At 31.8% G+C, this 24829-nt stretch overlaps 2 protein-coding genes and 1 long non-coding RNA gene across 3 annotated transcripts in view; 2 read left to right on the top strand and 1 right to left on the bottom strand.

Moving 5' to 3' along the window:
* Oamb (Octopamine receptor in mushroom bodies) overlaps window positions 1-4433 on the top strand; it is a 108633-nt gene extending 104200 nt beyond the window's left edge. Inside the window, exons 5-8 of the mRNA XM_089709810.1 lie at window positions 2285-2489; window positions 2931-3078; window positions 3490-3763; window positions 4212-4433. Of these exons, the coding sequence (XP_089565936.1) occupies window positions 2285-2489; window positions 2931-3078; window positions 3490-3763; window positions 4212-4433 (849 nt within the window). The remainder of the gene's footprint in view (window positions 1-2284; window positions 2490-2930; window positions 3079-3489; window positions 3764-4211) is intronic.
* Window positions 1-24829, bottom strand: part of LOC149477868 (uncharacterized) — a 395772-nt gene that overhangs the window by 58047 nt on the left and 312896 nt on the right. The gene's annotated exons all lie outside the window — the stretch shown is intronic.
* Window positions 9798-24691, top strand: Nagk (N-acetylglucosamine kinase). Its single transcript, XM_089709789.1, has 7 exons — window positions 9798-9969; window positions 14462-14645; window positions 15173-15335; window positions 19682-19771; window positions 20347-20523; window positions 21397-21605; window positions 21953-24691. The coding sequence occupies exons 1-7, from the start codon at window positions 9935-9937 to the stop codon at window positions 22160-22162; spliced, it is 1068 nt and encodes a 355-aa protein (XP_089565915.1). The 5' UTR covers window positions 9798-9934; the 3' UTR covers window positions 22163-24691.

Below are 24829 nucleotides of genomic sequence, written 5' to 3'. Positions count from 1 at the left end.
ATAATGTTGTAATATCGAAGGGTGAGAAGTCAATGTGTTGCCAAATTGCCTGAAACGACTTTTGGAAATCACCGCATTTATTCTATACAAGCACGCACGTTGCTTCGCTTGAGTTTTTAGAAATGTTATTAAGGATTTTTTATTCAAAGGAAAGTGCTTATGTCTTCTCTGTATTATAAATAATATCTGGTGTAATTCTATACTTGTGACAAATGTTTTATTATTACATACAAAACATATTTTTTCTTACAAAACACTCAAATTGTTAGAACAAGATAATATACGTGCTAATGCCGAAACCTGAGGAAACTAGCTCTCAAATAAAAAGGAATCATCAAAATCTGTTCAACTATTCGAAAGTACCTCAGTAACACCTAAAAAATAGAGACGACTTTAGAACCTCTCTTTTTTGAAATTGATTATAAATGAAAAATCCATCGAATTTATGAACACTGCTATAACCTCAGCTAAAAACAATATATAAACAACGAAAACATAAACACTATGTTATAAATTCAAACTACATAATGCATTATATGTATTAAACTGAATGAAACTACGTCACCAAGGTAATGGGTATATACGTATAATTGTTTCATTGTGACATCGATTTCAGGACGAAATTAACTTTGGTTATGCTCTACATATAAAATAACATAACTTTACTCAACCATAATATGTTCGTAAATATAAGAGCTTACTTGATATAAATAGATAATGTGCTTATAGTTTGCAAGTTGTTATCAACTTGACTAATATTTATATAGTAAAATTTCAAGGTCGCGTCATGGCAATACCGTCACGTCCTGGAGTGGCAACGATTTTGGTATCTTTGAATCTTGCGAAAGAAGTTTCACTTCTGACACGAGTGCTCGGCATACACGCTCTTTTTTTTAAATAAGCACACGTAGACGTCAAATCCGACCATTTATACAGAAATTTAAACAAATTAAGAACGGGAAGGCATATTTTATAAGAAACAAGGCTTTACAAGGCTTTGCATTTGCTCCCGTGGTTTTGCAAAATGTCAGTTCGTTTAAAACACTTTTTATACAAAAAAAATTATGTTTAAAATCTTTATCAAAACGAACTATTCGGCTTTTAAAATCAATCAAATATTGTTACTATTCATACTTCTTTGTTTAAAACATGACCTATTTACATATGCATCTTAAAAATAATTAAAAGCGACTTCGGTACTTTTTTCTTTTGTCTACAAAGAAAGGGGTTGGAAAAGAACTGAATCTGTTACACAACAATGGCTTACAAAAAATACAATAGCCTTTTAGTCTTAATCAAAAAAGATGAAAATAATTTTATTTTGTGTGACGCTTATCAAATAACCAAACGAAGACGTCAATTATAATGAAAATAAATATTACAAAAATATTTGTTTATTTTGACTAACTGGAAGTAGATTCAAATTTAAATTAATTTACTGTGTGTAATGTACGCTCCTGTACACCTAAAAATTTTACTTTTATAAAACGTTGCATGGATCTTTTTAAGAAACTGTAAATTAATGTAGATACTAATAATCAACGTTGGTGAACAATAATAAACTGTCATACATCCATACTAATATTATAAATGCGAAAGTAACTCTGTCTGTCTGTCTGTTACTCAATCACGCCTTAACTACTGAACCAATTTGCATGAAATTTTGTATAGAGATATTTTGATACCCGAGAAAGGACATAGGCTACTTTTTACCCCGGGAAATAGGATAGGTTTTATCCCGGTAATCCCACGGGAACGGGAACTATGCGGGTTCTTTGACTGCGCGGGCGAAGCTGCGGGTGGAAAGCTAGTACTGTATACAGGCAGACAGTCGTGGCAAGCGAGTTTGCTTTATAGTATGTAGTGATTTATATACTTACTACATCTTTTTCAAGATCGAAATCACGAATCTCTCAAACGTCCTTTATTTAGTCCTGCGCTTCGCGGTCTCACCCGCATTGCTCCACTCCTGTTGGTCTTAGGGTGATGATATTATATAGCATATACCTTCCTCGATAAATGGGCTATCTAACGCCAAAAGAATTTTTCAAATCGGACCAGTAGTTCCAGAGATTAGCGCGTTCAAACAAACAAACAAACTCTTTAGCTTTATAATATTAGTACCTATAGATTTTTTCAAGATCAAAATCGCGAAGCTGTCGATTTTTATTAATTACTAGCTTACCGCCCGCGGCGGTAGTTAAGATTTAAGCATACAAAGGGACATAGGGACAGAGAAAGTGACTTTGTTTTATACTATGTAGTGATTATTTGTTTATTCCAGCCACAAGACGAGCTCAAAGGTAAAGAGATCCACCCACCCTGCCCCTGGACGTGCGAGCTGACAAACGACGCTGGCTACGTGGTCTACTCCGCGCTCGGATCCTTCTATATCCCCATGTTTGTGATGCTGTTCTTCTATTGGAGGATTTACAAAGCAGCTGTGAGGACCACGAAGGCTATTAACCAGGGGTTTAGGACTACTAAAGGTTAGTGAAATAATACGATTATATTTATGCGTGTGTACCTAATTTGGGTATAATTTATTATTCGATTCAAAACATAATCCTGATGTTAAACGTTCGATTTAATTATTTGTAGTAACGTAACATAAAAAAAAAGTGAAGTGTTGTTTTTTAAGTGTAAGTTTATTTATATCATTAGCAAATTATAACAATAGTTCATAATATTATATTCACACCACTTTCACATTAATTGTTAACAATATAATAATTGATCTATTTCACGAAAGGAAAGAAGTATGGGCTCTCTGTTGTATGAGCCTATAATGCCTATTTTAAAATACTAAAAAAATGAATCTTATTCTGATGTTCGTTATTCGAATAAGGTACAAATCCCAAATTCAAATAGGTAATGAATTAATTGATTTGGTCGGATAAATACATTTTCTTTCTTCTTTATTTCTTCAGGTTTAGGAAACCGCTTCGACGACAACCGCCTAACTCTCAGGATACACCGTGGCCGAGGTTCAGCTAGGCCGCACGGTTCCCCGCTGTCTACAGCATCCAATCATTCCACTAGCACTTCTTTGAGCGCATCTCCTGAAAGAATTAGAAGGTATTTTACATACATATTAATATTTTTTGTTGTTCATTTACACAGGCTTTACGTTTAACAAGATAACAACTGGGTTTATGTAAAAAGTTTAAGTAAATTATAACATTTTTATATAATGGCAGAAAATTGATGATAAAAATAAAACAAACAGAAGATTTATAATGCGTGGTATTTCCAATAAAACTGGAGAGCCCCGTGGAAAATCCTCAATTATACCGACCTTCTGGTCATAATAAAAATCAATAAGAAATTGCGGTATCTTTTTACATTTTTTTTATTGATGTTTTTTTGTAATAACTCAATCTTGTGTCCGGTAAATTAAACATGCATGTATTGTATACAGAGTACAATTTATTATCCAAATCAAATTGTTCTTTACGATAACAATAATTAACTAATTTCAAATTCCAGGCATTCAAGCGCCCGCAGAGCACACGAGAAAATCAAAATTTCCATTTCCTACCCTTCATCAGAACAAATATGTCCAGCTTTAGAGAACTCCAGGTCACCAAGTCGTTCACCAAGTCCATCCTTATATGCTGTTCATTATGAGAGAGATGGCAGGGAACTGACGGAAAGCAGATTGAGGGTCAGACCTCATCACCTCACACCTGGATCTCTGTATGATGAGTTAGAGGATAAACCAAGGACTCGGCGTATGGGAAAGCGGAATATTAAAGCTCAGGTATTTATAAAATAGTATGAGATGAAAAATATTACGACTATAGTGGCTTCACCGCTTGCTTTGGTTCTGTTCCTGATTGTCTATTTAACAGTTTTTGACGGATATTTTCATTTTATCCGACAAAATATGAATTAAATAAAACATAAACAGCTGTGAATATTCGCCACTGATTTCCGGATTCATACAAACATATTATTATAATGTATAAAGATAATACTTAAACCCTTTGAATGCTAATTGCTCCTACCGAATGTTACAAGCCAGCAAATTAGTCTTTTTCAGTGCGAATGATAATAATAATTGATATAAAGGTGATACCATAGTCCATAATAATCATCCATAATATTAAAACCTATCGTGCGAATTTCTAATATATTTTTGAGACTTGCCATAATTTTTGATTCCTGCCTGTTCTGATTTAGAATGCTACTTCTATAACGTGTTACAGGTCAAACGATTTCGTATGGAAACAAAAGCTGCAAAGACGCTCGGCATTATCGTCGGGGGCTTCGTGTTCTGCTGGCTTCCTTTCTTCAGTGTGTACGTGGTTCGAGCGTTCTGTGGTGACTGTGTTACGCCCATCATCTTCTCGATTCTGTTCTGGCTTGGTTATTGCAACTCTGCAATCAATCCCTTGATATATGCGCTGTTTTCTAAGGATTTCAGGTGAGATTTAATTCAGTTTGTTTGGAGAACAATTTTAGATACGCTATTTTCCTTTCTATTATCGTTTTTTTTTCTCTTACACGTAAATCTCCTCAAGTTTTAGGTAGCTTTGTATTGTTTATTTAAATTAATATAATAACTATTATTAAATAAATAATATAACATTTAATACATTTTCCAATGGTTTTATGTGATCAAAAAATTATAAAAAGCACCATATAATTACTCAATATTGGTTTTACAACTTGCTCTACTTCCAACATTTTCCTTGATCCTAATGTTTCTTTATACTTCAAAAAAGTTCAATATTTAATAAAGGTTCTTTACTGCATTCTTGGTAGCAAATAAATGAGTTTTAATTTGAATTAATACTCTTTCTCAGGTTCGCATTCAAGAGAATAATCTGCAAGTGTTTCTGCGCGGGCGGCGGGTCGCGAAGGGAGTCAGACGGGACTGATAATGCAATAAACAGACGGCCTAGACCAGTACATGGTCATTCGCATTCGCTGGACGAAGAAGCTCCTACTTCAAGTGCTGATAGGTATAAAAATAAAAAAGACGTGTGGCACTCGGGGACTGCCGCGGTAAAGCTATTGCATGCTATGCCTTCAAGCCACACCTCCGCGCCCGTCGGAGTGGGGAGCGTGAGGTTTTTCGTTACTAAATTTCTGGATTCGGTCTCCGCGCTCAAGGCCCGCGATAGAAGCTATGCAATAGCTTAATAAGTGCATGCACATGTCACAGAACCACACGTGCAAGAAACATTTTCCTTAACAACCAATTAACACATACAAAAATGTTAAACGAACTAAACATTTAAATAGTCATTTATATCATAATTTTCTTTTCAGGTGACGTCAAGCTCTGCGACGGCAAAATGCTCAATTTAAGACTTCCGTCGCGTGTGTTTAGATAAAAACTTAATTATAAATATATTATAGAGATAACGTAATGTGTATTAACTAAAATGCATGTGTAAAGCACTATTCTAAATGTTGTAGCTAGATATATTATTATTGTTAAATCGTCCTTTATTACAAAATATAATACCTATAATGAATGAAATGGCTTCGAGCCAATTTTGCTTTTCACTAAAGATTTGGAAATTTTATGGGTGTTATTAGATCAATATCATGAGTTATAGTGTTTCAATTCATGTACGTATGTGTTTAATGCTATAAGCCAAAAATATCCAAAACAAAAAGGTACCTATTTCGACATTAGTCTACTCAAAGAGCGGTAAAAAGTGTGTCCGTATGTGTTTGTTCGTGTTTTTAATTTTAGAAGTAAATCCTAGTCCCTTTAAAATTATGATTTTCTACAGCGCATTGTTACTTCTTATTTGTATGCATTATTTTAGTTATTAGTACCTAGTCAAATAGTCCTATATCGAGATTGCTTCAAAGTTCTGTAAAAGTAGTTAACATCGAATATATTAATTTCACTTTTAAATTAATATTATAGTCAACAGCATTTGTTTTTGACCTGTTATTTAATTTTAATTTCTAAATATTGAACTTATCAAAGTTGAAGATTATAATGATAAAATTAAAAACAATGCCCCTGCCTGTTTTATATATAGGCGAGTATAAAAAAAATCAAGTAGATTTGCGAAGGCGTAAATTTTTTACCATTAATAGATAATAATGTAATCAATAATCAATATCTATCTGTAAATTACGGCCTGGTAATTATTTAAAAAAAGTCCTGAATTGCCTGATTATTGTGGACAGGTTATCTGAGCTTAAAACTATTTAGTAGGTACATATACATTGTACTTAGTTCACATTAAATTTAATTATTATAACTAAAAAGGTTCTAGTCGATTTATGATAACCAAAGAATAAATAAAATAATATTTAATATTATTATAATGAGGAAAATTATAACAAAATTCTTTTTTAAACCATTAACTAAGTAATATTATTGAATTTAATTTAATTTGATGAAAAAAAAAATATGTATTAATTTTTACACTTGCCTGTTCTGTAAAATACTAAAGTATAAAACATAAAACAAGCATTAAACACACAATATTATAGTTAATAAAAATATATTAATTGTATCCATATTCCATATAGATATACATATTATATTAAGTAAATTGCTATCCTAATAATTAATACTCAAACATTTAATTATATTAATGAAAAGACTGTTGTGAAATAATTATGTATTAATTTTAAAAATATTAGTGAGTGAATATAGGTACTTAATGTAAATAGTAAACATTTTGTAAATCGATGTTTTATCTCTTAGAGATTTCGTACTTATGACTGTAAATAAATTGTCTGTATGTCACTTAATTATTGTTAGTGATAATTATTGTAATCCTATCAGTGATTTTCATGACTAACATTTGTAAAACTATTACTAACTTATTAAAGTGTAAAGAATCATTATAATATTATAGTACTGTACCTATGTATATTGAGAATTACAGAATTTATATGAAATGGTTCATTTTTATTAAATGACTACCTCACAGATAATCTAATCAACTATGTATAGAATATGATACATTTAAATACTTTTTGCAATAAATGTCTTAGTGAAACTAGGAGCTCATTATAATAAGAACATAATATTAACATTGTGAGACAAGGAAAGAAGATCTTTGCGATGTGTGTATTCCATCTCTGTCTAAGCGTTAAGGTGCATTTAAACTTTCGTGCGAATAGCGAGGCGAACGAACACGAATGTGTAAATTCGCTATAAAAACAAATAAGTAACGTCTTTGGTTCGTTGAATAAATTCAGAACAAATTTTAATATAGAAAATATTTTCGTTGTCATGCATTTTAAATGTTTGCATACCTACTTAATTACATTACCTACTTAGTATTAATCCTACATTAATTATTAGTAACTCGATCATATTTCCTTTTTTATTTTACTATTGTAGTGACTTAGTACATAAGTAACTACTTATTAATTTTAATGTATAAGTATTAAATGTCCCAATGTTGTAAGTAAGTCAATGTACCTTATAATAATTTGTGTCCATGAAATTCCCTTGGAAGAATAATTATGTAAAAATATATCAGATGTTACAATAATTTGAATGTTTTATTTCATTTATTTACCTGTGTACACATACGAGTCCCGATCTTTGCCAAGCTTTTTGTTCAATCATAATTTATTTATATTTACCTATATAACAAAAAAACTAAACTGCCTTTTGATTTTCAGAAATACAACAAATAAAACTTAGAGCAAAGAATCTAAACGTGTGTAGCGCATGTCGCGTGACGGTCGGTCGGTTTGAGACGATGTAATAAAAGTTTCACTTTAATAATCATCATTATCTGTTTACAAAGTAGAATCATACTACTTTTTCGAAGTCAGTTGAAAATACAATGTTTTTCCCTTCTGAATAGTTATCGTATTTGTAGAACATTATTTGTTTATAATAATAATTATGTTATTTTACAAAAACGAAAGAACGAACCAGTTACATTTTAAGACATCCATACTATTTTATCTGTGTTTATTACGCATGCGCGATGAGCACTAAGAGCGTTTTCACATTATCCGATCCGATATCGGATATCGGAAGCCGATAGCCGATATCCGATATCGGAGGGAAGTAAAATGTATGAAATATGTGCCTGTCTTTCACATTGTCCGGTCCGATATCGGATATCGGAGCCGACACCGATATTCCCAGTGGCTATCGGACGATAATGTTCAGTGTTGCCAACTCAATTTTCGAAAAGGCAGTATACCAACAGCAAAAAAGCACTAGTTTGTGTATTTTCAGTCTTATAGGGCGCTCAATCTTTAAAAAAATTCTTTGCTTTTAACCTAAAACCCTTTCTATTAAAAGAAACCTTTTTTTATTAAGAAAACACACATTTAAGTATTAATAGGCATTTAAAATACGATTTATACGGCAGGTATTTTTATTTGCCGAATTAAAATATACGACAATTAACTGAACTGAAGTAAACAAAAATATATTGCGTTCTTAAATTCAAATATCCATCTTCGAAAACATAAGTGTCTATCATCTTTATTTTATCTCATTCTGCCTCGCTCCTCCTACTACTCGAATGTTGGTTGTGCTATTTATTGTATTGTTGTCATTGAGTGCTTTGTTTTTAACAAAAAAAGGAGGAGATTTCACACCGATTTTATTTTTATTTTGAACTAGATTTCCGCCCGCGGCTTCGCCCGCGTTTTCAAAGGAAAACCCGCATAGTTCCCGTTCCCGTGGGATTTCCGGGATAAAACCTATCCTATGTGTTAATCTAAGTTACCCTCTATATGTGTGCTAAATTTCATTGCAATCGGTTCAGTAGTTTTTACGTGAAAGAGTAACAAACATCCATACATCCATACATCCATACATCCATACATCCATACATCCTTACAAACTTTCGCCTTTATAATAGTATATATATATATATATATATATATATATATTGAATTTACAACAAAGAATACAAAGTTTGAAAACTCTAAAATAATTGTTTATGAAAATAAAATAATTTATGTATCTTTACTCTTTACTTATAGGTACAACAATCATATTACAAATATATTTGAACGAGTGACAATATTATTTTAGGATATTACAGTGTATTAAGAAAAAGAAAAGAAAATGTGAACAAAGATTGTATCACTTAATAAATTTATCATAGGTACTACATGAACTTTTATAAATGTATGTAGTGAAAAAATGACTAAATGACTAGGTACGTCTTGCTAAAAATACATTTAATAGATTTTGAAAGGTATTTAGTATTTACATACTAATATGTATTACTAAAACTATTAACTTTTACTAGGTTGTAGTAGGTATTGATATAAATTTATTTAATTTATAATGTGTAAACATAAGTATAATTTTATGTTATACAAATGACCGATATCAAAACTATTTAGTAAATAGCACATCTAAATAATATGCAGTAATTTGTGATATCAAATCTTTTTTTTACATTTTACTTTTCTTTTTTGAAGTTGTTTTTCTTTATCGTAGTTATTTTTAATGTACATGTACAACTATGATTTATAACATTTGATTTTTTTTAATTATACCTTTTTTTATCAACTGGCAATTTAGTTTAGTTTTCTCTAAAAATTTCTGGCAACACTCATGATGATATCGGAACGATTTTATCGGACAATGTGAAAGGGCAAATTGTATCCGATATCGGATATCGGCTATCGGCGTCCGATATCCGATATCGGATCGGATAATGTGAAAACGCTCTAAGGATGAGCAGTACGAAATATTATCTATGACGTGAACCAGTGCGTTATCTGTCAAATGTCAATATGACATTGATTATGTCACAACAACGATTCATGAATCCGTCAGTTGTCACTTGTCATTGAAATTTTAATAGTTTTTGGCTTTTGCTTTAGAGTTTAGTTTGACGCCGTGTTCGTGGCAAATTGTTGTGTTTATTGTGATTATAGTTTATTGATAAGTTACCGCCAATACGCCTTACTGTTGCTGTACTACAAGTCTAATAATATTCATTGTTTTTAAACTATGAATGGACTGAAGCTATTTGGCGGTGTTGAGGGGTAAGAACATTTATTAATTCAATATACATAGTTTACGAGTATTGCTTACTACAATATCGTTGAAAGTAGAAAGGTTGCCTTGAATTCTTTGCTATTTCGAAATGCACAAATTATTGTAACAATTGCTTAATTAAAATATACACAACCTACAGGTTACATACAATATGTCAGTCGATACAGTATCTTATAGCTTCACGACAAAAAAAAAAGTTAAATGTCAACATTAAAAAGCTGGCCACGTTTATTAAAAAGTAAACATTGCATATGGAATATAATTCAAAATAAACTTTATGTGATGGCATTAAGATTGTTAATAGGGAACTGGTTTTTTTTTATAAAGAATGTGAAGAATTCGCTGCACCTGACAACCTTGAACACTTTTCGCGCTTACTTTTCTATATCAATAGTGATTGGATTTTATTATATCCGTCATTGTTTATGTGGTTTTTTATCATTAGAAAAATTAATTATTACTTTTTTTATAAATACTTCGTAGGCTATAGAACATTAAACTCTAAATAAAAATTACGAAGAATTAGTCGTTAATCCATAATATTTTAATTTTTATTCGATATTAAGTAAGTAGGTTATTAAAAAAAATTTATTTATTCATAGACTGTAATGCGTTATCTGTACGAATTTTATCAATATGTGAGAAGCTAAATACCTATTTTTTTCGAATGAAAATTAAAAACGAAAAAATTTGGTCTCATTGTTCTTCCTTTGAATTTATGATTTCTAATTTCTCACAAAATACGAAAGCCTATTTCAAATATCACCGTGGAGTTATTTATTTATGTAAATTAAATTGAAGTAAAAAGTGTGTGTAAGTACATAATATTATAGGTATATAAATGTTGCACACATACGCATTTTCTATGTAACGCAGGTTATTGACATTTGAAAGTTTAAAATGGGATAGTCGTACTTCTATTATCGCCGTTGTAAGTGGGTTAAATCGAACCATAGTACGTACTGTTCGAATTTATTCACTAAACTGGCGAATTACCGCGTATTTTCGTCTCGTAATTATTTTGTAAAGCCTAAAGATTTTCGAAGGATTCTAAGTAAGTAAATGTATTGTTTTTTTTTTAAATAAAATCCAAAATTTTAAAATATTAGTGTAAACAAGACATACCTAGTAGGTAATCGAGCTGTCTCATTTAGACTGTAAAATTTCGCGTACCTAATACCTACGTACCCAGACAATTCAGACGTTAGGAAAATTATAAATCTCTAGCTGTGCCGCGCGATTTCACCCGCGAAAGAACCCGCGGTCAAAATAAACTATGAAGTATTCCTATATAGCACATAGGTAAGTCATAGGCATGTTATTCTGATGTACCAACCTCATCACAAACTTTCGCATATTTATAATATTAATAGGGTTACTTGGTAATTAACTACAATTTATTATGTCCGTGTTTATTACCTATTTTATGCTGCTGTATTGAAAAAAAAACATTATTTTGGCAAAATAAGATTTTTTTACCGTGTTGTCTAAAGATAGTAGGTATGTATTGAGTACTTACGTTATCTTGTACGTAAATATAAAGTCTAAACAAATTCAATGTCTAGCCTAGACCCTTGCCTTATTACGATTGGTTTTGACCTCAACGGAATGAATCCAGTTTATTCATAGATTTAAATAGTGCCTATATGAAACCAGCATTTATTTTGCGATTACACAAAATAAAATCTTATAGGTAAAAATAGTTTAAAAGTCTCGTTATATTACCGCTATAGCATAGAGTATACATCTATATACGTATTACGTATGTATATATGTACTAATATGATAAAGCTGAAGAGTTTGTTTGTTTGGACGGGGCTAATCTCAGGAATTACTGGTCCGATTTGAAAAATTCTTTCGGTGTTAGATAGCCCATTTATCGAGGAAGGCTATAATCTATATATATCATTACGCTAAGACCAACAGGAGCGAAGCCACGCGGGTGAAACCGCTAAGCGCAGCTAGTATATTCTATGGCTATAGTAAATTGAATGCATCTCTATCGAAGTGTTAGGTTCGATAGCCATAGAATTATACATATATCTATAAGATATTGAAATAATAAATATGTATATTTTACTTTAATTTATTATAATAAATAATTTATAATAGATGATAGATCTATAAATTTGTACGCTCTATGTACCTATTTCACTTGCAATAAAATGAATGCACTCACGATAAAGTTTATAAAATTATTGTTTACATGTAAATTAGGGATGTAACGATACCGATACCGATACCGATATATCGGCCGATATAATCGGCAAGCCGATATATCGGTATCGCCGATAATAAAACAACCGATACCGATATCAAACAATTCAAAAAACCGCGCCCAATGAACGATGCGGGAGGCCGCCCGTGCGTGCGCACTTTGTTTTCTGAAAAATCTCTACCAATAGTAAACTTTTATTAGGTACTGATTGTATGTACTATGTGTATTACTTAAAGTTTAACTGACTTTGTAAAATAATAATACTAAAATAAATGGTTTTGTTGTTTTTTGATTTGGCATTTTTATTTAAAAGAATACGATTAACAGTTGAGTCTCTGTTAAATGTTGGTAACTTTTTATGCATAATTCACTAAGTATTTATTTTTCTACCAAGCCATCGATATCGGTATCGGTATCGGTATCGCCGATACATTACTACAAATATCGGTATCGGTATCGTATCGGCAAAATCATGTATCGTTACATCCCTAATGTAAATAATAAAGATATGATCAAATGAACAGTCGCTATCTTCCTGAATCGATATCTGCTATCAATTTCATGAGTTCAAAACAAATTGTTATGAAGTGCGTTTTTTGTATCATACTTACTAGCTTTTCACCCTGACTTTGGTTGAGATTAATTACCACTAATTACAAATATATACTCCGAAATAAATGAATAATAGTTATTTATTGCTGTAGAAATATACATTTAAAATAAGCAAACGTCGGCCTTATCGCTAGGTAGCGATCTCTACCAGGCAAACAATTATGTATTCTTTTTTAATCAATATCATGAGGCCCGCGCATATTGCAAACACATTTTATTTATTTTAGCTACTAGTTATTATTCTGTGTTTATTTCTGGTATATTTTCTATAAACTATAATAATAAAATCGCTTCGATTTATTATCCATATCGGCAGAACTTACTACTAAGCGAATGTTTATTCGTAGATATTGGGATAATTTTAATCGTATTCAATTCAACGCATCATTAGACTCATATTACTCGATAAATGGACTATCTAAATAAATTTAAAAAATCCAATAGGTATGATTTTTACGAGGTTCCTAAAATTCGTATGTAAGATTCGCCTGCAGGCTGCAACACATATTTTGTAACTGCATTCTTGCAAATAAATATACTATATATGTAATTTGAATTTGAATTTTGAATTTGAATTTCGGTACGTAGTTCAATAAAACAATCTGAGGAGATTATTTGTTTAAAAAAATCAATAATATTAGTGTGTAGGTAGATTGAATAGCAACATGCAATTCTAATTCCTATTTTCTACCAAGTGTAAACACACCGCTATCATTAATAAATTTATTATCTCGTTTATCAACCTGCTTGTGGCGGTATTATCAGATATCAAAAATCTATTAACAAGCCCTTATCACCTTGAACTTGAATAGCAAAATAGAGTATTTCCTCAATATTATCATAATATGCCAAATCGATTGGTTTTTAGACTGTAATCTGTATTAATAAAATGGTTTTCCGACCACGGCTTCGCCCGCTTTTTCTAAAACTTAACAAATTATATACTAAAATATTCCGCGAGAACCGGTCCATTTATTAAAAAAAAACCGCATTTTTTTTTCGTAGTTTAAAAGATAACTAGGGCAAATATACACTAGGAATCGACTTTCTGTTATACTATGCAGTTAGTATAGTAATTGATAACAATTGATGATAACTTCTGGTCGGGATTGCTTTGCTTTCTTAGGAAGAGTCTGATACACAAAATTCTATGATACAACATTTTGTTTTGTTAATTATAAAATTGAGTCCCATTACATCAGCAAATATCCAAGTATGCTTCTTAAAACGACAAACAGCTATTGGAACAGGAAAAAATAATTGATCGCGTCCTTGAATATGATTGAAACGACATTTGAATGTTGATGAGATTAATTAGATCAATTAATTAGTAACTTACACCTGTAATTAATATAAGATGCCGAGACTGAAGTTAAATTATTTTGACGCAAAAATTGTTTGCACAGATTTTACAGATTTTCTAAAAATACGGAAACTGTAACTGACAACGATGTCGAAACTAATTACTAAAAAAAATTTAGAAAACGTATAGATTATGAATCATTATCGGATAAAGTTATCCGATAATGATGTAAGTACACAATTGGACAGGTTGAAGAGAAAAAAATAGTACTTTATATTTTGAATTTTCCACCACCTCTACCAAAAGTAAGATATTTTCCACTCTAAAAACTATTTTTTTTTTACAGAGGCGCGACACATTCAAATCTGGTGATTTGCGACGAAACAGGGAAGGTGGTTGGCCGCTCAAAAGGGCTCGGCACAAATCATTGGAACCTCGGTATTGAAGAATGTGCCAACAGAATTATAAAGATGGTAGAACTGGCGAAAGACGACGCTGGTGTACCACGGGTTGTGCCTTTGGATTCTTTAGTAAGATTTTTTGTATTTTTCTTGTTTCCCCATTAAAATGTACCATTTAAAGTGCTGCATGATTTATGATCAGCTGCGAGTGACGCCGTCCACGCAGAAATAATTTTGTAGTGAGATCTTCTTGTAGTAAACCAAAAACACAAAAGCAAGTTACTTTATTTTAGAACAAAATATTTTCTCATAACGACGACATAAATGAACGAGCAGTTAGTTAAATTTTTATAATTTTCCTTGGTATTGAATATGACACAACTCTTACGCACCTTATAATATCCCCTTTTTAACCATGCAAAGATTAAACTCAATTTAAGTAGGGCAAATATTTGTGTGATGAACTCAATTATTTGTTCTTGGGTCTGGGTGTTATTATCTATATATGTATTTATTAAAATATTATATTTATCGTCGCCTTGTACCCACAACACAAGCCTTAATTGAGCTTACTGTGGGACTAGGTCGATTTGTGTAATAATGTCCTATAATATTTATTTATTTATTTAATTTTATAATCATTAATGATTATCCAGGGTCTAACACTATCAGGCTGTGAGCAAGAAAGCAGTAACGCAGAATTAGCTAGGCGCGTCAAAGAAATGGACCAGAATTGTGCTCAAGAGATCTTCGTAGCCTCGGACACAGCCGGTTCCTTGTTCACAGGCGCTACTGAAGGAGGCATGGTACTTATTGCTGGTAAGTAGACTATCTGGAAATGCTTTTAGAACTGTATAGAATAAGCTAATAAGCATTTAGAGCTGTAAAAAAGGCAATATTTTTTTTTAAATAGAAGAGTAGGCAAAAAAGCGCCTGGTGGTAAGGAATTCCACAGCATCTAGAGACGTTTCCGAATATGGTTATTAATTATTTTTTAATTATCATGGCTTTGTATATGTAATTTGACAGGATTTTAAAAGAGTATCTACAGTCTTATTCTGGCTCTTCTCTGTAGAAACTGCTTTGCGAACTGGTTGTAAATATTTTATTTAAAAATGCTACGTGAATCGTCTCAAATGTTTCCATTTGAATTATTTTTTGACAAATTAATTCAGTGGTTTTTCTCCCGATTCAAAAAATGTTGAGGAAAGCAAGAAAATATATTTGGAGAAATTATTTAGGACACACGTTATTATATTGTGATTCAGGATTTCTTGATATCATTGCTATTTTCAATGTACATGTGCATTTAGAAGACCAAAATATTTACAAGTATTTTTAGCAGTTGCCTGTTTATAACTTTTCTTATTATGGGAACTACATGACTACATTCAGTTGTGAAGAGTCCAGGAATATTTCAATACAAAATATAATCCTTACATTTTCCTCAACATGTATTTGATGGGTTTGCTTTCTAGAGAATCTCTTGAATAATAAAATGAAATGAAATGGACAGCTATTATTACAGACTACTCTATCATGCATCATATGATTATGTTACTTGTGGACGTATTTCTGCAGGGCAATTGACCTGAACCGTTTTACGAAGATCAATTGAACAATTTTTTGATTGCTTCGATTGATGTCATTGTATTTTTAGTGTAATGATATTGGCCTTGGCTGTATTACTACTATTCTATTCTATTCTATTATACTGGCAGCAAACATCGACGATCATTTATTGGGCCAACGCTGCCCATTATGTAGAGGGCCCATAATCATTTCTTTAGAGGATAGAGGGAAGATTGTGCATTTGCTTGTTGCATGAATTATTTATTGCCTCAAGTGTAATTATAGATGCGCATATGCATAGTTATGGAAAATAAATAATAAATTGTTGCTATTATACGAACACGTGCGGTATCTATAAGCGTGTGGTTAATACCTACTACTTAATATGTAATGAAATACCTTTTAGATCGGATAGAGTATAGATAGTACAAAAAATGCTTAAAACAAATGTAAAAAATTCAATTTAAAATTTTCGCTGGTTTTCCACACCTTTGGCATTTTGACTAATTTTCGCTCATTTTTCCCTAACATTTTATACGTTTTAACTTTGATAACATAACGTTCTACATTTTACATCAGGCAGTATAACAATTATTTCTTACTACGTGACTTCAACCGACCAATCCTTTGCGATGTCTTCAAACAACAAAAAAACAATGTGTTCTTCTATTTGCAAACAAAAATCAATTATTTCTCCTTACACCGCCAGGATAATATCGCAATAGGAAACAAGTAACCAATACAATGAACCTTGATCGACGTATCTTGCTCTCATTAGTAAATGGGACATCTGATAACCCCTTGCCTTGATCGCGACGTGTTGTGAATTTATAACGTCATGTTGTTTTCGTTTTGCAATCGATGAAAGTTTTGTTTTACTTTTTACTAGATTTTCATGGCGAAGCCATGGGCGGAAAGCTAGTAGGTATACTAGCTTTCCGCCCATGGCTTCGCCCGTGTATAAGGAAAACCCGTATAGTTTCCGTTCCTGTGGGGTTTCCGGAATTTTTCTTTGTACTTTTTTTGGTCTTCAACTATCTTTGTATCAAGTTTTATCCAAATCGTGATTAAGGCATAAAGAAGACAGACAGACTGAGTTATTTTAGCATTTATAATTAGGGATGTTGTTACAGTGTTTTGAATACATTTAGGTTAAAACTTATTCAAAAACGTATTCTGATTGCCCGTATTTGATAGTTTTCAGGTGACATTTTAATATTATCCATACTAAAAAAATAAATGCGAAAGTAACTCTGTCTGTCTGTCTGTTACTCAATCACGCCTAAACTACTGAGCCAATTTTCACGAAATTTGGTATGGAGATATTTTGATACCCGAGAAAGGACATAGGCTACCTTTTATTGCGAAATATGTACCACGGGCGAAGCCGGGGCGGACCACTAGTCGTATAATACTTTATTATACGGGTAAGTTTTAAACAAGCATTGAAAAATCGGCCCTTATTGTATCATGTAGATGGTTAGGCCATATTCAGGTTGATCTATTGGTCGATTGTTTTACTGTTTAGCTGTTTTTTGAGTTCGGTATTAATAATTTAAATAACATTTCCTATAAAACATACGACACTCGTACCCATTTTACTGTGCTTTTACCTTTGTTCTTATTATCTATGTACATAGTAGAGATACGTACAGACATAGAAAGTGGGTGGTGGCACTGGTGGCATTTGAGCGATTACATTGAATAATCTTTAGACTTATAAACTATAGTTATTATATATATAATAATCTTATATATAAAATTCTCGTGTCACAATGTTAGTCTGCATACTCCTCCGAAACGGGTGGACCGATTCTCATGAAATTTTCTGTGCATATCGGGTAAGTCTGAGAATCGGCCAACATCTATTTTTCATATGTACCACGGGCGAAGCCGGGGCGGGCCGCTAGTAATAATATAATATAAATAATATATAAATCTTTAGACTTATAAACTATAGTTATTATTTAATATTTAAACTTCATTTCGATAGAAGAAGAACATTTTTTTTATTGGTACACATTTAAATGGAATTTTTCCAAAAAATACTTTTTTTTATTTATAGAATAACGCGCTAATACATTAAATAACGCGCTAAAGTATCCAAAAATGGCATTGAAATCTAAAATTCTATGCATATATTAATTAATAAACGCATGACCTTATCAAGCGAATGTGTAATATCGGAAACGACTATCTCACATACTGTTTAGTTTTTAGATCATACAAGTTGCTCATCTTGGTTTTGCCCGCGTAACTTATCTTATTTTTTAAAAGATAGAAAAACATTACTTAAGCAGCTGAGGCTCTGCATCTTACAGTAACAAAAATAAATTCAATAATGAATACTATTTATACAAAAAAGATATATTATTATCATATTAATTGATGCAATCGTTTGGCAAGCCCGTACATATATTTTGGTGATTCATATTTATTTATATATAGACGTAGATATAGATAAAAGATTTTGGTATCACGATAAATAAAAATATTTTACATTTTACACATTTCCCATTATTATTTATGACCAAACATTTAAATAATTTATGTACACGCAAACACTACGGAACCGATTACCATGAAATTTAGCACACATATAGAGAGTAACTTAGATTAACACATAGCATAGGTCTTTACCCCGGAAATCCCACGGGAACGGGAACTATGCGGGTTTTTCTTTGACAACGAGCGCGAAACCGCGGACGGAAAGCTAGTAATAACTATTTATTATTAATTTGAATATATAAGGTATCCTAGATGATTAAAATACTAATATAACATTGTTTCTGACTGAACATCGAGTACATTATATACAAAACATCATCGTTATGACGCAAATGGTATCTATAGTTAATTGCATGTTTATCGCACGAGTCGATTGCAATAACAGATGTGTACTGAATATGCTGAAAATAATAACATTATTAGATATTATTATTTTATGAAAAAGTGAAGTTCTGTTTTGTGGGGTCTTCCAATAATTTATTTTAAGAGCTTATAAACATAACGTACATCGCATATTAGGTATTATTTTGCTAGTGAACATCGAAAGGGGCTGATGTTTTTCATATCTCTTTCACTTATATATATATATATATGTATATGTATTATTTCTTCCGATATTTTTTCTATAATTTAATGTCGTTATGAATCGATCTTCTATTAATTATTATCTATCAATATCACCGTTGCTCATATACGAATGACAAAGTTTCAAAAGTAAAACATACACACACACATTATCAAAAGTAAAATTCCCACTGAAATAATTAATAAGAGCATTTATACCTGAATCCCATTTCACAATTTATCAGTTTTAATTTTTTTACAATATTACCTTAACAATTTTTTTATTTACTAGCTGTGCTCCGCGGTTTTACCTGCAGTGCTCCGCTCCTGTTAGCTTAGCGAGATGATAATATTATATATTGCCTTCCTCGATGAAAGGGCTATCTAACACCGAAGTAATTTTTAAAATCGGACCAGTAGTTCCCGAGATTAGCGGGTTCAAACAAACAAACTCTTCAGATTTATAATATTAAGTATAGATTTGTATAGATAATTTGTAATATATTTTTTGTAATTTACAGGAACAGGATCAAACGCTTTGCTCAGGACACCAGATGGTCAGCAATTTGGTTGCGGTGGATGGGGATACCTTCTTGGGGATGAAGGCGGTGGTAGGTTGTTTTAATACCTTGAAATTGTTGATAATCTATTTAAAATTATACTAGATGGAATAAACGTTGTAGTTTTCCAATTGCAACATATGTAGCATGTTGCATGTATGAAATATATTGTAGAAAATAAGTACATATATATTAAAATTATTTCCTTATCGTTGCAATATCACATTCGGTTAATCTGACTTGAATTATAATGACATTTTCCTTTTTTGCACACAATGCAATACATACAAAATACAAATACATACTATACTGAACACACTGCACCTCACTATATACCTACTGACTATTATATATTTCATATAAGTCGGTACATGTTCATCATAATATTTTATTACCTAAAAAGGTTTTTTCTAAATAACACAAATATCATTCTGTGTTTTTGTGAACATAATAATGCTACAAAACTACTTCGTGAGTTTTTAAATAACTAACTAACGAAAATTAAGAAAAATTCCGATTTTTTTTCAAAATATTTAATTCTCTTTTTCAACTATGAAAAAATAAGGCAAAAGTCGCCATTTTTTTACCACCACAATAATATCTTATTCTTTTTTTATGAATTCCAGCATACTGGATAGCGCACAGAGCAATTAAAATGATATTCGACGATAATGACGGATTCCGCGCCTCTCCCCACCCCACGGACAAAGTTTGGGAGGTAGTTAGGAATTACTTCAAGGCTGAAACAAAAGCGGATCTGCTGCCGTATGCGTATAAACATTTTGAGAAGTCATTTTTTGCAGGTGAGTTTATTGTACACTATTAAAATATATACACACAACGTAAAAAGGGAAAAGAAGTATGTTTTATGCACAAGAGTAATTTTTTTGTAAATAATAATTAGGGTGGGTTATTCAATTTTTGTACGTGGAAAATCGAAAAATGCAGATAACATAAAATTACGATGTGGTGCTATTTTAAAAAATGCAATTTATAAACACTTGCAAAAGTATACATGAATCTTTATTTTGAGTTTGAGTCACGTTTAAATACTTACAAGTCTTCTTGAATAGTCTTTATTTAAATTAGTTAATACAATACAAAAAAAAATTGGTATAACAGCTCAATTTTCGCAATAATGTACCTAATTGACACGCTCATGCGCGACCTATGCATTTGCATTTAGGGACACTGCCGCGTTGTCTACGTTGTAATAAAGTACATGGCTTTTAAAGTTACATTCATAGTTTTTTATACCTTTATTCATAGCCCTAAACATTAAAAATTACAGTAGATTTGAGAATTTCTTCTATAGAAGTCGATTATGAATAAAATAATAATTATTTGCAGGTCTAACAGCGCACCTATCCGAACTAGCGTACACCGGGGATACGCTCGCGCCAGTCGTATTCGTACTGCGTTTTTTACACGCTTTATATTAGCTTCACCTGTATGTTTGTAACCGACTTCTTTGGGCGCGATTTTGACCCACTTTAAACGGCCAGATTTCGTTCAAACTTTGTAGATTTATTGAGGACCGATGACAATACACTAATTTGATAAAATTTTCCATTTTTTAGTTCGGTTTTCTATAAAAAGCGTGTTTTTTAGTTTTTTTTAAACTATTATTATTATTTTATTTTAAGTTCATTAATGAATAAAATAATTATTTGCAGGTCTAACAGCACATCTCTCCGAACTAGCGTACACCGGGGACCCCCTCGCACAGCACGTGTTCGCGGACGCGGGGGCGTCCCTCGCGCGGCACGTGGCGGCGCTAGCGCGGCGGGCGAGCGGCCGCGTGCGGGTCGTGTGTGTGGGCTCCGTGTGGAACAGCTGGCCCGTGCTGAGGGCGGGCGTGCTCAGCGTGCTTAGCGAGCGAAGGGTGAGACATAATAAATAATAATCTCAGGCTTGGAAGGCAGGGCCACTACCAAACAGCACAGTCTAACAACTAAATGCACACGTTCGTGAAGATTGAAGATGTAATTGCATATATACATTAGAGAATGCATTCACGCGCTTCGCTGATTGGTGCAGTGTGCGAATACTGCACTCAAAGTTAAAAATAAAAAGTTGCAAGACGAATTTATAGATCCCAAATTTGATTGATTTTATTAGATGTCCAACATTTCTGCCACCATCACGTTTAATGTGTTTATGAATCAGCTCGATGGTACCATAAAAACATATAAAATATATCAAAATTTAAATAGTGTATTTATTTTTCAGATAAACATGGAACTTGAGCTAGTCCGCTTGCGCGTGTCAAGCGCCATGGGCGCCGCGTGGCTCGCAGCAAAACACGTTAACTACAATCTGCCGCGAGACGATACAGCATTTTGCGAGGTTTTCTATACATACAGACCGGAGAACGGGAAGGTAAATGGTCACAAAGAAAATGGGTGTATTGGCTGCGGATGTACCGAATTTTTTAGCTAATTAATGAAAAAATATTGTTTTTTTTATCTGGACTATAGCTAGTCTGGGAAGTCTAGACTGCATTTAGGTATCATATAAATTGTACCAGAAATGGTGTGTAGAACTTTTTATATAGCTAACATTGTGAAAGGAAATGTATTTGTTTGTTTTTTTAAAGGATAATTTATTAAACAAGAGAGTAATTAGAACTTCTATAACTAAATATATATATAAATCTCGTGTCACAATGTTTGTCCTCAATGGACTCCTAAACCACTTAACCGATTATAATAGAATTCGCACACCATTTGCAGTTCGATCCAACTTGAGAGATAGGATAGTTTAAACATGTAGGTACCACGGGCGAAGCCGGGGCGGATCGCTAGTATTTTTATATAGCTAACATTGTGAAAGGAAATGTATTCGTTTGTGTGTAAATAATTATTAACAAGACAAGTAATTAGAAGTTCTAAAACTAAATAATTTCAAATGCATTTTCCTTCAAAAAGTTATATAAGACAAACAATGCAAGTTCTTGAATATAATATAGGTAGATAAATAAAACACCATCTCATATCATATCAGTCAAGAAATAAAGGGCTTAGATTTAAGATCTATGTGCCAAATCTATTTTTTACAATTTAAATATAATATAGTTAACATGTATATGACGAACGAAAATAATTAAATTTTTCAAATATTATTTTTAGCAACTCAATTTGCATTTTGAGTTGCTTAAACTCGGGAAAAAATTGAGAATCGGGTCTCAATTGAATTTAATTTAAGACAATAAGTACCAACCTGTAATATAAAATAAATAAAATATATAATTATTGTGAACAATACAAACAATTTCCAATTTAATAACATGAAATAATTTAAGATCTGAATTGTACCGGATCTGATAAGAAATTTAATTATTGTAAATACCTATAATACAATTTATCAAACATACAGGTATTAAGTAATTTGAAAATTGTAAAATAAATACGTTTTTGTAACGTAATGTATGCTTGAGGTACATTTTTGGTTTTATGTAGTGAAACTAGTTTTTGATATAACTAGTAGGTATTATACAGGGTGTCCCACTATCGGTATACTAAGCGCGAAGGGATTTATAGTTTTGCATACACTGATCACGTAAAAATACTTAAACAACAAAATTACATCAAAATTTTTCCTTAAAATCCATGTTTTCTTCTCTAACTTCGCGCAGCCGGCATATACCGCTTCGCTAATGTGAGCATTTTGTCTATGAAAACATAATTTTAAACGATAGCTCACGTGCGGGTGGAAAAGTTAGGCGGGTTGTTTGTTAGGGGTGTACACAAAGAGTTCTAAGAATTCATCTATTTTGAAAAAAAAATGCGTCTGGAATTTTTTAAGTATTTTTTACGTACTCAGCGTATGCAAAACTATAACCTCATTTGAGCTTAGTACCTATACCAACGGTGGGACATCCTGTATTAAAAAAAATGTTTGAACTTTGAAGGAACAAGTCTAATGGTGCATTTACATCAAACGAGCGAATGCTCATTCTAACCCCATTATGTCAAATTATTTTAGTGTAAACAGGCGTAGAGCATTCTTTCGTTGTCCTTTTCAATTATATGCAATGTTCTAATACTGAACAACATTGTAAACGAGTTTTCGTTTACACTAAAAGATCACGAAAGAATGCTCTTGCTCCAGCTCTATATTCGTGTGATGTAAATGCACAGTGAATACTACTGGTTCGAATTTAAAATACATATTATACAGGGTGTAAGGTAAGACGTTTCACGAATTTAGACAGGAGCTTCTACTCATGAAACTGAACAACTTTTGTTCTACAACTTTGCTGAATTCGTATAAAAATTGAACTTTGTAAGGAAACTTCGCTAATCAGCTGACCGATTTCCATACAAAGTCCAAATTTTTTTCTACGAATTTAGCAAAGTTGTAGAACAAAAGTTGTTCAGTTTCATGAGTAGAAGCTCCTGTCTAAATTCGTCAAACGTCTTACCTTTCACCTGGTATTCATGGCCTATATTAAAAAGGCTATAATAGAATCTATGTAATACTAGTTTACTTATATGTAAAACCAAAAATGTGAGATATCTTGAAGAGGTCTATTTTAGTCAAATATGTATCGTAAGTTAAGTAGTTTTAAGGTTGTTTATTGTAGAAATATGATAGTTCCTAAAGCATCTAGTTTTAGATTTGTAATCATTGTTTTGTCTTACTATGTAAATAATTAATGTTATTTCAACCACGACCTTAGTAAAAATAACAATGTATATATTGATTATGTTATATTTGATAGAATAAAGAATGTAAATCTAATTTTAAGCCACTTTACTATTGGCATGCATGTAGGTAATAAATAGGTCATAGGAAAACTTTTGCCTTGATATTTTCGATTTTTTTTCTGTATATAGAAATTTGTATTTCATATAGGGACCAATGTGTTTAGCATGTATCAGTCATATCACATTTATTTGAACCTTTGTTAGTATTAAAAGTGGCAAATTATGTATTCATTTTTTGTAAATAAATCGAATAAAATTATACTGGCTTTTATTTAATCCCATATGAGGCATTTATGCTAAGTAATGTAGTTTTATGTAGTTACTAGCTTTCCGTCCGCGTTTCCAAAGAAAAACCCTATTTTCTGTTCCCGATTTCCGGGACAAAACCTATCCTATA

The sequence above is a fragment of the Colias philodice genome, chromosome 23, assembly GCF_061535455.1.
Source record: "Colias philodice isolate Cphi_HAF_F1 chromosome 23, ilColPhil1 Martin Lab GWU primary, whole genome shotgun sequence".
Classification (NCBI taxonomy): domain Eukaryota; kingdom Metazoa; phylum Arthropoda; class Insecta; order Lepidoptera; family Pieridae; genus Colias; species Colias philodice.
Note: the sequence above shows the minus strand (reverse complement) of the source record. Positions and strands in the feature narration are given on the sequence as shown.